We start from the raw sequence: 12,749 nt of genomic DNA on the forward strand, positions 1-12,749 counted from the left end.
AGCAGCCACAAAGGGAAGGCTCTCAGGGGGAAAGAGGCATTCTGTTTTCAGAGCACATGCTGGCAGACTTCTCATCATGGGGCTCACGGACAGAACCTTGTCCAGCCTGTTACTGTCAGCAGCTGCCAGAGGCAGGCCTGGGACAGCTGAGGGCTCTTCTGATCTTCCTAGGAAGGGCAGCCCCAGAATGACCGAGGCGTCAAGGCTAATGCTAGAGGGCATTGGGGTCAAGAGAGGCTGATGGTCTTCCTTCAGCCGCAGGTGTGTGCATTTGTCTGTACCCACACAGAATGGTTCATGATGGATCCTTTTGGAAGCAGGAGAGAGCTGAGGACAGTTAATTTTATTTAGATGTTTTCTTAGAACCTTCAAGAACTAGAGTCATTTCAGTTTTATATAAATCTTCAGTCAGAAAAGGTGATTTTTTTATAGCCTCAATAAATAGTTTCCAAACTACTAATCAAGGGTTTCTCTGTTCTTGAGGAGGGCTTGACTGCCACTTTGCTGAGAGGGTGTTGGTACATGTCCCCTTCTTGAGACATATGGTCCAAGGCTTAGTCAAGGGGTCCTGATTTCTCTACAGACACAGCCTTAGTTCCGTGGTGCCCCTGGTCTAACCTCTGCCTTGGTATCCTCTCCAGATAATCAACCTCAGACAGATCCAGGAGGTGTTCAACCAGTTTCGGGTGGTGCTGAGGTAAGGGACCCACCACACCCACCCAGTCCTGCATCAGGCTGCCATTCTCCTTTCCCATGGTCTGGGTGCCGGCCTCCAGGTGCTCTGCCTTCTGTCTGGTGTGCGCAGAGCCGGATCAGAGGCCTCTGGGTATGGCAGCCCCGGGTGACCCCAGCAGTCTGCCACTGAGCTCTCAGGTCCTCCTACCCTTCCCTTCCCCTGGAAGTGGGGACAGCCCCCCTTTTGAAGGCTATGCAGAGAGGAGGTAGTCACTGGTTTCCTGAGTTTGTTCACTGGACAGGAGGTTTTTATGTGGCCAAAGCAGGGTGTTTTGATGCTCCTGGCACCCTCTTCCCCACCTCAAGAGGGATTTGTGGTTTTCTGGGGTACAGACATACCTGTAGCCTGACTGGCTCATGCTGGGTGTTATCACAGAAGCTGGGCACGTGATTCCGAAGGGCCAGTTAGAGACAGATCGGGATGCATGATGCAGGCTTGGGGTCCTTGTCAAAGGTCATCTTACAGCAGCTGTCCTTGACACATAGGGTGACCCCTGTGGATTTGGAGACTGGACAGTGGGTACATGCTTTGGGGAGTGGGGAGCGGGGAGTGAGCGTGTTCTGTCTGGTCTGGTTCACGATGAGGGTGTGGCTCTGTCTCAGGGGCCACACACAAATAATTTCTAACTCCAGAACTTGGTGCTGCCCAGGGGGCTCAGCTTGCCCCAGGTGCGAGGGGTTCTTTCACTCTGTCTCCCAAGCCAACAGGAACAGGAAGTGGAGTCCACTTTGCGCAGGAAGTACACCCTCATAGACAAGAATGACTATGCAGCTATCTCTGCTGTCCAGAAGGTAAGCACGCCTGCCTCTTGCCGACAAGACTCACATCAGAGTTTTGCATTCCCAGATCTTGCCAGAGGCAACGAGTGTCCTACATTAAAGCAGATCTAGGGTTGTAACAGGTAAAGGTTAACACCAGCATGAGCATGGAATGACCCATGCAAGAGTCAACCACGTATGAATTCAAAATGATCTCTATAAATTGGAGATGTGCCCAGCAGCAAACAAGACAATTCCCACAGTTAGGTTGGAAATGGGCCTCTGGAGTCTCAGAGTATGGATGAGACACCCAGCTATGAGAACAGTTGGTGAGACACTGGATGTTTGGTGGGGTGGTCAGAGACAGCTGGCGTGGGGACAGCCTGAAGTGACATCCGCAGGAGCCACATCTTGGTGTGTGGGTTGAACATGTCCATATACACCAGGGTCCCCCAGGGGCCTGAACACTTGATCTGACCTGCAGACCTGTGACTGGCCTCTGTCCAGGCAGGGCTCGTAGATGCTGACGGCCACCTAGTGGGTGAGCCTGATGGACAAGGCTTCGGACTTGGAGTCGCCCCTTTCTCTACCAAACCCGGGAAGAAATCCAAGTCCAAGAAGATGTTTAAAGAGCAGCTTAGGTGAGTAACGTTCCTGATGCTCCTGCTGATCAGCACCTTGCCCTCCTTGGCTGGTGAAGTGAGGACACAGCTGTCCCTCCCTTCCCCCAGTCTTAGTGATGGGGTGGGGTGGTCACAATGGCCATCACCCCTGCCAATACTAACAGTGTCTGTTGGGCCCAGGCTGGGACTGCTCATCTGTCATGCTCACAGCGGTTCTGTGAGGTGGGAGTTGACATCTCCAGTTTACTAATGAGGAAACCAAGGCTCAGAGAGGGGAGGTCATTCCAAGGTCACACTGCTGAGAAGTGGTAGAGTGGAAATGAGATGCTGGGCTGCCACTTGCCCATTGGTACTTCACGTGGAAACCCACCCCACCACCACATTCCTTCTGTGACCCAGCTAATTGGCACCCATGTCGCATAAAAACCCCAGCTCACCTTGCAGGCAAGACACATTTGTGGGTGCAGGGTGGGAGGAATGTCAAGCTTCCCTTAATGAGCCAGCGTCTCTGGGAAGTGCTGTGTTGTGGTGGACACAGCCCCCACTCTGAGGGTAACTCCTGGGCTCACCTCCTTGCTGTGTACTTCTCTCACCCAAGAGGGTCACCTTCTGTGAGGCATAAGAGCTTCTCTGCCTCGGTTTCCTCCCCCTAAGTGGGAATAATAATAATAGCAGTATTAGTCACTGGGGTGGTTTTGAGGATAAGTGAGTAAACGCAGTCCCCGTCCCTGGAAGACTTCAATACCAACATGTTGTTAACCATCATTACCTTTTCCTTGGGAAAGGACATGGGTCAACGCTGATGGTAGCAAACCGTCACGTGCAGGACTGGCGTCCGGTAGCGGGGCATCCTGGCCTCTTCCTGCCTCTTCAGGCAGGGCACTCACCCCCTCTGTGCGGCTGTCAGGCAATCAGTGTGACAGTTGATCGAGGCTTGGGCCCCAGGCCACACCTGTTGCAAGAAAACCAGAGAAGGAAGCAGTCACAGAGGGAGCCACGCATCCTTCCTTCAGTTCAGCCCTGCTCTCACGTGCCTCTCGGGAGGCAGGGCCCTGGGCACCATCACGTGGAGAGGGATGGCTCTTTTCCCGGGAGCTGGTGTGGGCACTGATGGTAGGTGGGCGAGCGGGTCGTGGGCTGGTCAGAGCAGGGGTGCAGACGTGTCTGTCTTTATTGCTGGGCCTCAGACAGACGCGCCCAGGGTGAGGGCTCTGCTTTCCTTCCCAGGGGCACCTGTGTGACTCCTGCCTCAGCAGCCAGGATGTTCCTTAGAGCCTGTGGCCCACCCCAAGGTCCTCATGCTTCCAAACTGGAGACTCCCCGTTCCTCCCAGGTTTCTCCTGGGAGGAATGCGGAGTCTCCTGGGAGGTTTCTCGCCAGGAGACAAATGCTCCCCTCCTCCTCCCCACGTGCATGGCTTAGGGCTGTACTCTCCGCCCTTTGGCTGAGGTGTGTGTTAAGACCGGAGCTGAGTGGGATGGGGCTCTGGTGTATGAGTGTTGAGCAAGATTACTCCCCTCAGCATCAGAGACACTGAGCCCGGGGTCTCCCTCCCTTCTCCTTCCAGCTCCTCAGCAAGAAAGGAGGGTGCCAGCAGCCCTCTGAGTGGCAAGGACTTGGATGTTTCCACCTCCAAGACCCAGCTGACCCCGTCCTCCAAGGATGGGGATGTCAAAGACATGGTTGTGCGGGACCGGGAGACCTCCAATACTGAGCCCCTGGCCTCTGACTCCCCAAAGGAGGAATTACGCCCACCCAGGTGACCATCTAATGCTAGCTCCTGCGCCAGATCATACAAAAGCAGACTATGACGTGGAAAGAGCACCTGCAGAGAGAAGAGAGCTAAACAAGGGTGACAGGCAAAGACTAGGAGCATACCCCCAAGGAGAAACGTGGTGGCTTATACAGGCGCACACTGGCTCAACCTCAGGAGCCACCCAAGGTGCAGGGACACGCGAAATCATTTTAGACCCTCCAAACAGCAATTATTTAAATAATTAAATTTGCACGTTATGGCTAAGTACTGTATTCAAAAGATACAAAATTCTCAAGTGTGAGACCCTTCCTCCAGCTACCCAGTTCCTCTCCCCGGTCAGTCAGTAATTGAGTTTTTAGGAATCTGTCCTGAGGAAATAATAAAGAGATTTAGACAAAAATTTATATTAAAAGATTGTGTCATTAATTTAAAAAGCAAAAGGAAAATTTTTTTGGTAACACCTTCAGTAGTCAACATTAGGGAAAGGGCACCAAGTGAATGATTCTCTCTGCCCTTGAAATGTACACAGATGTACATGAAGAATTTTTCTCTAGCTTGTGAACATTTCCAAACATTCAGAGAAGTTGAAAGATCTGTATAGTGAACACCCTCCTGATTGTACTGTTACTGTAGTATTTCATCATGTGTCTTTCTTTCCATCTTTTCATCCATCTTTTTTTTTTAAACGGATTTCAAACTCAGTTGCAGACAATCTACCTTCACCTACATGGCACTTCATCTTACATCTAGTTAATAATAACTAGGATTCTCAAAGAGTTTTTAATAGCATGAAAGAATGCTTCTGCGAAGGATGCAGAATTATATATACTGCATGATCCAAATATTAAAAAGTGTATCAAATAAATTCCTGAAGGAGATACATTAAAGTGTGGTTGCCAGTAGGTAATGAGTGGTATTTTGTTTTTTTATTTTTCCTTATTTTCATTTTCTGCAGTGGGCTGAATAGAACAGAGATGAGAGAATGATTCCTATACAGTTTACCTCTCATTTAGGGTAGGTGGTACCCAGGAATTCTGACCTCCAGTTCACAGAAGCTCCAGGGAAGAAATGTAAAGTGCCCGGTGGCTCCAAGACAGCTGCCCCTTTTCTCCCTTCATCTCCCTCTCCATCTTCAGGCCTAGCACCCCACCCGCCAAGCCTGTGGCCTTTGAGGACTTTAAGAATGAGCGGGGTAGTGAGATCAACCGCATCTTCAAAGAAAACAAATCCATCTTGAACGAACGGAGGAAAAGGGCCAGCGAGACCACACAGCGCATCAATGCCATCAAGCGGGAGATCGACATGACCAAAGAGGCACTCAATTTACAGAAATCACTACGAGAGAAGCAAGGTGAGCATGCTGAGAAGGTAGTTGGGGGACAGTGGGATCTCAGTCATCCTGCTTGGGATGGGCAGACGTGGGCACTGGAGGACCAAGTTGGAAGGGAGCCGCAGGGGATGCCGGGGTGCACCCTTCATCCCTGGGGCATCACTTGGCTCTGGCCAGCCCTGGGGAGCTAGAGTCCTTCTTTGTCCCTCTGCCCACACCTTCTTTAAATATGTGCTTAGTCGCTCAGTCGTGTCTGACTCTTTGCAACCCCAGGGATTGTGTGTTGTCCATCAGGCTTCTCTGTCCATGGGAATTCTCCAGGCAAGAATACTGGAGTGGGTTGCCACGCCCTTCTCCAGGTCTTTGAATATACAACTCCTTATTATATATTTGAACTCCGGGAGTTGGTGATGGACAGCGAGGCCTGGCATGCTGTGATTCATGGGGTTGCAAAGAGTCAGAAATGACTGAGCGACTGAACTGAACTGAACTGAACATATATTTACATATTTTAAATCATATGCATATTATGCTGATATATCACTTACTCCTCAATATGCCTGGAAAATGTTTATTTTTAAAGGATGGGAAGAAGAAAAAATAAGCAGTATTTTTAAATAGTTAAACTTTTATGAATATCAGAAAACATTTTTGCCCTTCCCTACCCCCCAAGCAGTTGTTTTCCCATTGGTTGGTAAAATACCAAGTAAAATAACTTTTATCTTAAGGGAACAGATCAAGTAGTTCATTTTTTAACATACCTGCTAGGTACCTTGACTGGCAGCCACTTGTCAGCCCAGAGTGGTCATTTGGGACATTAGACATGAGACATGTCTTCCATGAAAGAAAAATGAAAATCATCTTAAGTTCAACTCTTAGAAATTTTTTTCTTTGGAGATAATCAGAGAACCTCTGGGAAGTATAAGAGATGTTATCACTCCCTATCTCAACAGAGTGCCGTAAAGTCTCTGTGATGGATTTTTGGGCCTTTCCTGGCAGTCCAGTGGTTCTTCAGTGCTTCCAATGCAGGACGAGTGGGTTTGATCCCTGGTCAGGGAACTAAGATCACACATTCCCCATGGTACAGCTCAAAAAAAAAAAAAAAAGATTTGTGTCTATCAAGTAACCACACTGGGACTGGCCCACAGCCCGCTGATCAGGTTGCTCTGCAGTGAAGGTGAGGGAAACTCTGGCCTCCCCGCTGCAGACACCTTGAATTGGAGCCCTTGCCTCTCCATGGATGGTGTCAGTGACACCATGTGCCTCACTTCCCCTCTGTAAACATCAGCGGAGGTGCTAACGCCTTCCCAGGTACTGGGGACCGCCTCAGGCACCCTGGCCGCACACCTCAGTCACACACAGGACTAACTCTCCAGGAGCCTGGGCTTGGTGTATGACTGTGATGCCTTTGCTGGACTTTCAAGTGCTATAGGCAGTAGACCGCCAGGTGAGTGGCTCCACAGGTAATTCTATCTTAACCCAACAACCCTCATCAAACTGACAGCCCTTAAAAAGGACTGTGCAAAGAGACCATGAGTGGAGGACATAAGACTCATAGGATGACCGACCCCTCCCTCCTGGAGCCCTCTGTCAGCCACCAGACACAATACAGATGTCTGATGCTTTCTAAAAGGTAGCTGGTGAATGCTGAAGTTAAGAGGACAATTTGAAATTTGGGTTTATATCTACTGTTAATAAGGAATCTTGCCCAACTGCCTTGTGGTACTAGCCAGTCGTGGCAGCTTGTTTATATAACTTATGAAAAAGATAAACACCTGTATAATAGAGGTATTTACTGGATATTCTGGTTAATGGGGTTTAAGATCAAAATAACCATAGAATGTGGGCCATCTGTACCATTTCCTCTACTCGCCTCTCCTGTGGTCCCCTCACCTGAGCTCCCTCTCCCTGTGAGACCTGTCCTGGTAGCCCAGCCTTTTCATGCCTTGTCCACCTCTTCGCTGCACTGCCAGCCCTTCCCCTCGCCCTGTGTTCATGCTTTGCCAGCACTGCCCTCTCTGACCACCTTCTTTCCTGCACCCCAGGTGGGCCCCTCATTCCCTGACCTCCTCCATCCCCTTGCAGGTGAATATGAAAACAAAGGGCTGATGATCATCGATGAGGAGGAATTCCTGCTGATCCTGAAGCTTAAAGACCTCAAGAAGCAGTACCGGACGGAGTATCAGGACCTCCGTGACCTCAGGGCTGAGATCCAGTACTGCCAGCACCTGGTGGACCAGTGTCGACACCGCCTGCTCACGGGTGTGCCATTTGGGGAGGTTGGCCAGCCACCTGGGGTTCCAGGAGGCTCAGGGCAGGGCCACAGCCTGGATTCTAGAAGTGGCTTCTGAACTTCTCTGTGGCAGAGGCAGGGGGACAGGGCTTTAGATGTGTTTCCAGGACTCTGAGGGCAGGAAATGGAGATGGGAAAGGATAAGACCTGGGAGCAGGAAGTGAACAGCGGGCAAGCCCGTGACAGGCACAGGACAGGCACACATAGCCTTGACCTGCTTCCTCGAGACTACCCACCCTCATGATGCTCTCTCTGCATTTCCCTGAAGAATTTGACATCTGGTACAATGAGTCCTTCTTCGTCCCCGAGGACCTGCAGATGGCAGTGAAGCCAGGTGGCAGCATCCGGCCAGGCATGATGCCTCTCAGCAAGATTGTGTCTCTGGTGAGTGGCACAGGGTGGGGGTGGGGATGGTGGACGAGCACAGGGCAGTGCCCCCTGCCCCCTCCACAAGCATAGCAGTGGATGGGCTGGTCCTGGCCTTCCTACAGCTGCCCCAGGCAGGTGGGCAGGCACAGCTCTCTCCTCAGTTTTGGGGGATGAGGACCCAGGAAACACCATGTGCTGCTGCCAACCTTCTTGAGTGGCTCATCTTGTCCTGATGGTGGTTACAGGCATCTGTGATGACACTGGGAAACTTGGGGCTGAAGGACTGTGAGCTCTCCTGATGGAGGTTTGCCAGCCCGATGAGGGTCTGCCCTGATGCCCACCACAGGCCCCGTCAGAGCAGATCCTGATGATGCCAGGCAAAGGGTCTGTGCTGAGTTGGGCTTCTTCTAGGGAGAAGACGACCAGGACAGGTTCAGCCAGCTGCAGCAGACGACGCTGCCCGAGGGCCCTGACTCTGTCTCCTTCTACAATGCCAAAGTCAAGATGGAACAGAAGGTAACTTGGGGGATCTGGGTCTCCAGGAAGGCAAGGCCTCAGGGACCTCAGTACTGGGACACCCAGGATGGCCCCCCCCACTTTAGAGGCAGAGGGGGAAAACACCAGCCCAAGGAAATCCAGTCACCCAGAGTCAGTGGGTATCTTCTGCCAACTCCAGAGTGGCACACAGTAGTGGTCCCACAGACCTTGGCCAGGCGTGGACATGTCAGTGAGTGCTAAGACAGCCCGTGTGTGGTTCACATGCCAGGTCAGGGCCTGGGGCTCCCCTGAGGCCACTGCCTACTGGGGAGAGCCTCTCCGATGGAGGTCTCCGATGGAGGTCTCCGATGGAGGTCTCCGATGGAGGCACGGGCCAGTTATGCTCTCCTTGTGTTAAGTGTGCAGTCTTGGTTCAATCAGCTGTGGCTTGGGGCAGGGTCACCTGCCAATCCTAGTTGCCTGGGCCCACTCCTTCAGCAAGAGGATGGCTTTTCCCAGGCAGCCACTTAGCCTTATGCTGTGAGCATTAAGCTTTATTAACCCTGGCCCCTGAAGGGAGGCCCAGATCAGTGAACAGGGCCCTGCCTCTGTGGAAAGGCAGGGCTCTATGAGAGAGGATGGAGTAAGGTCAACTAGGCGTAGGCAGCCCAGCGGCTTCAGAGATCATTTGACTGTGGCCACTATGCAGGAGCTACCTTATCTGACCACAGAGAGGCCTACCCCTCTCGGCCGAGAGGAGGGGGCATATGAGGTGAGGCAGGGGTTCAACTTTATTCTTTTCCATGTGGATATTCAGTTTTCCCAGTACCGATTGTTGAAAAAATGATTCTTCTGTTGAACTGTTTGGTACCCCTGTTGAAATTCAGCTGACCAAAAATGTGATTGAACTTAAAAACTCTAGGAGTCCTGAATAAGTTGAAATTACTTGGTTCCACTTAGATGGAGTAAGTTGAAATAAATAGTTCCTCTTATATGAAGTAGTCAAAAATCATAGGGGCATGGAGAAGGAAATCGCAACCCACTCCAGTACTCTTGCCTGGAGAATCCCTTGGACAGAGCCTGGTGGGCTATAGTCCATGGGGTCGCAGGGTTGGACCCGAATGAATGACACACTCACAAAATTGAGGAGATGCTTGATGGCACAAGGGTATACTTTATCTACTCTCCCATCTCCTGCAGGAAGCAGGATGGGGCAGGCAGCACCTGGGAGGCAGGATGGCTTGCTCCCCCCATCCCTTCTGGAAGTCTTGGGGTCTCAGTGCCTGCAACAGCTGGCCTTGGACAAATAAAAAACTAAGTTGTTTACTGGAAAAAAAGAATCGTAGGGGCAGAAAATCTAAATGAACATTTCTCCAAAGAAGACATACAGATGGCCAAAAACCATATGAAAAGATATTCAACATCACTAATTACCAGAGAAATGCAAGTCAAAAGTACACTGAGGTATCACCTCACACCAGTCAGCATGATCATCATTAAAAAGTCCACAAACAACATGTTCAACTCATAAAAACAGAGATTAGAATAGTGGTTACCAGGGAATGGGGGTGGAATGTGGGAAACGGGAGATGTTGGTCTAAGGATACAAACTTCCAGTTATAAGATGAGTTGGTTCTGGGGGTCTAATGTATAGAATGGCTATTATAGTTAATAATGCTGTTAATAATATGTCAATAGCTGAAAGTTGCTGAGAGTAGATCTTAAAGGATTTCACCACAGAAAAAGAAATAGTAATTATGTGAAGTGATAGAAGTGTTAGCTAATGCTGTGGTTGCAGTCATTTTGTAATATGTAAGTGTGTCCAGTCAACACATTGTATACCTTAAACGTATGCAGTAGTATATTCTATGGCACTTATATCTCAATAAAGCTGAGGCGGGGGAAGTCTACAGACAATAATGATAAATGCCAGAGTGCGTGTGGAGAAGAAGGCACACTGCTGCACTGTTGGTGGGAAAGTAAGTTGGTACAACTGCTGTGGAGAACAGTATTGAGGTCCCTTAAAAAGCTAAAAAAATGTAACAACCATGTGATTCAGCAATCCCACTCCTAGTGGTATATCCAGAGAAAAACATAATCCAAAAGGATACACGCTCCCCAATATTCACTGCAGCACTATTTACAACAGCCAAGACATGGAAGCAACCTAAATGTCCATCGACAGAGGAGTGGATAAAGATGTGGTACGTATTACTCAGCCATAAAAAAAGAATGAAATAATGCCATTTGCAGCAACATGGATGGATTTAGAGATTGTCACATTAAGTGAAGTAAATCAGAGAAAGACAAGTATCATATGATATCACTCATATGTGGAATCTAATTAAAAATGATAAAAATGAACTTATTTACAAAACAGGAACACGCAGATATCAAAAACAAACTTATGATTACTAAAGGGAAAACACAAGGAGGGAGTGATAAATCAGGAGCTTGGGATTAACATACACACACTACCATATATAAAATAGATAATCAGTGAGGAGCTACTGGATAGCACAGGGAACTCAATAGTCTGTGATAACCTATATGAGAAAAGAATGTAAGAAAGAATGAATATATGTATACATAATGTATAACTGAATCACTTTGCTGTATACTTGAAACTAACATAGTATTGTAAATCAAGTATTCGCCAGTAAGTTATTTTAAAAAATAAAACGACTTAAAAATCATAAAGGGAGAAAGTATAATAGTGCTTTTCAGGGTCTAGGGGGAGAGGAGAATGGGGAGTTATTGCTCCATACATATGCCGTTTCAGTTTGGGATGATGAAGTTAGGGAGATGGGTGGTAGTGATGGTTGTACATTATGAATGTATTCAGTACCACCAAACTGTATACTTAAAGATGGCCAAGGCAGAAATTTTTATTTTATGTGTATTTTACCACAATAAAAAATAATTCCAGCTTCAAGTGGAAGTTTCAGTTTCAGTTCAGGTTCACCATGTGGGGAATCTAGGACTCACCCCCACACTCCAAGTTGGTGGGTTTGGCATTTGCTTGCTCACTGCCCTGCCCACTGATGTTGTTTCAGCTTCCTTTCCCCACCTGCTTCCCAGGAGCCTAGCAGTGCGTTAAAAGGTAGGATTCATGAACACCTAGTTGATTTGCAGAGGGAAAGCCCTTCAGAGTACATGGGTCCCCCTCCCTCTGGAGAGAAAGCCCTCTTCTTTTCTTTTTTTGAACCTAATTCTTGTGAGAAACTTTCAAGTGAGCCCTTGAAATACGCATGTCTGCTTTTCAACATTTAAAACATTTTATACACTTTAGGATGAAAGAATGAGACAGACTGAATGGAACATTTTTTTCTCACAGAACTGGGATTCATCAAAGGGGGTCCTTGTCCCCAAATGGTGATATCTGCAGGAAGAATGTTGGGTGGATATAGGTGGTGTGGCTTCTGAGGCCTTGCTAGGTCTGCAGGTCCTGATCAGTTCCTATTTTCTCCCCCTTTCTGTGTCCAGCACAATTATTTGAAAACCATGATGGGCCTCCAGCAGGCACACAGAAAATAGGGACTCACGGCCAGTGCATTGAAGGATGAGATCCCCAGTAAGTCCTGCCTGCTCTAGAGAAGCTACCAGCACTCCTGCCCAGACTCCAACCCCTCTGCTCCGAGACTGGGGCCCAGTCCAGGGAACACAGTGGCCTGCCTGACGGAACAGCCTTCAAAGGACACCCTTGACTACCTTCACAGAATGCTTTCGGTTTCAATATGCTGTCTGATATGCAGGGACAGGATAAAACAGCTTTTTGGTTTCGACTTTCAGTGCTCATCCAAGAACTTTTATTTTTGGTCATGCCACATGGCACGTGGGATCTTGGTCCCAATCCCACCCCCAGGGATGAAACCTGTGCTCCCTGCAGTGGAAGCACCTTAACCACTGTATCACCAAGGAAGTCCCCAAATAACTTTATTTCCTATCTGGGAGGATGTCTTCCCTATGCAGAGGTGGGGTCCTAACAAGTCTCCAGTTAGAAAGTGGACAAGTAGCCCCTGGCAGGCCTTGGTCCCACTGGTCAGCCTCTTTCCTTTTCTGAATGGCCATCCTGGGGTGAGCTGGGTCTGAGGAGCCCTGGTTCTCATGGCTCAGGCCATAGCTCTCTGTGTTCCTGAGCCAGTTGAAGGCAGAACTCCCTTCTTCAGCAACACGTAGAGGATGGGGTGTAGGTGGAAATGACTGAAAGGCAGGTTTTTATCACAAAATAAGAAGACGCTTAAAATGAGATCATTCCTGCCATGAAATTAGTAGTGAGAACCCCATGGTGGGAGGCTGACAAGGAAACTGCAGAACCTGCACTATTTGCAAGACTGAACTAAATAGTACCTTTCCAATCAAAGGCCCCATGATTCTGCTCTTCAGGCCTTCAGTGAGCAGCTGGAT

At 49.0% G+C, this 12,749-nt stretch overlaps 1 protein-coding gene across 4 annotated transcripts in view; it reads left to right on the top strand.

Moving 5' to 3' along the window:
* The window catches only part of KIF9 (kinesin family member 9), a 36,817-nt gene extending 24,684 nt beyond the window's left edge, over positions 1–12,133 (top strand). For 3 of the 4 annotated variants that reach the window (XM_005223054.4, XM_024982536.2, NM_001205640.2), the window contains 9 exons: positions 642–697; positions 1,437–1,527; positions 2,002–2,135; positions 3,685–3,876; positions 5,010–5,224; positions 7,289–7,465; positions 7,765–7,880; positions 8,277–8,381; positions 11,829–12,133. In XM_005223054.4, the coding sequence (XP_005223111.1) occupies positions 642–697; positions 1,437–1,527; positions 2,002–2,135; positions 3,685–3,876; positions 5,010–5,224; positions 7,289–7,465; positions 7,765–7,880; positions 8,277–8,381; positions 11,829–11,879 (1,137 nt within the window). In that variant the 3' untranslated portion in view covers positions 11,880–12,133. The remainder of the gene's footprint in view (positions 1–641; positions 698–1,436; positions 1,528–2,001; positions 2,136–3,684; positions 3,877–5,009; positions 5,225–7,288; positions 7,466–7,764; positions 7,881–8,276; positions 8,382–11,828) is intronic. The other variant, XM_059879569.1, reaches the window with a different exon arrangement.
* Positions 12,134–12,749: the final 616 nt, after the last annotated feature.

Source organism: Bos taurus, chromosome 22 (assembly GCF_002263795.3).
Source record: "Bos taurus isolate L1 Dominette 01449 registration number 42190680 breed Hereford chromosome 22, ARS-UCD2.0, whole genome shotgun sequence".
Classification (NCBI taxonomy): Eukaryota; Metazoa; Chordata; class Mammalia; order Artiodactyla; family Bovidae; genus Bos; species Bos taurus.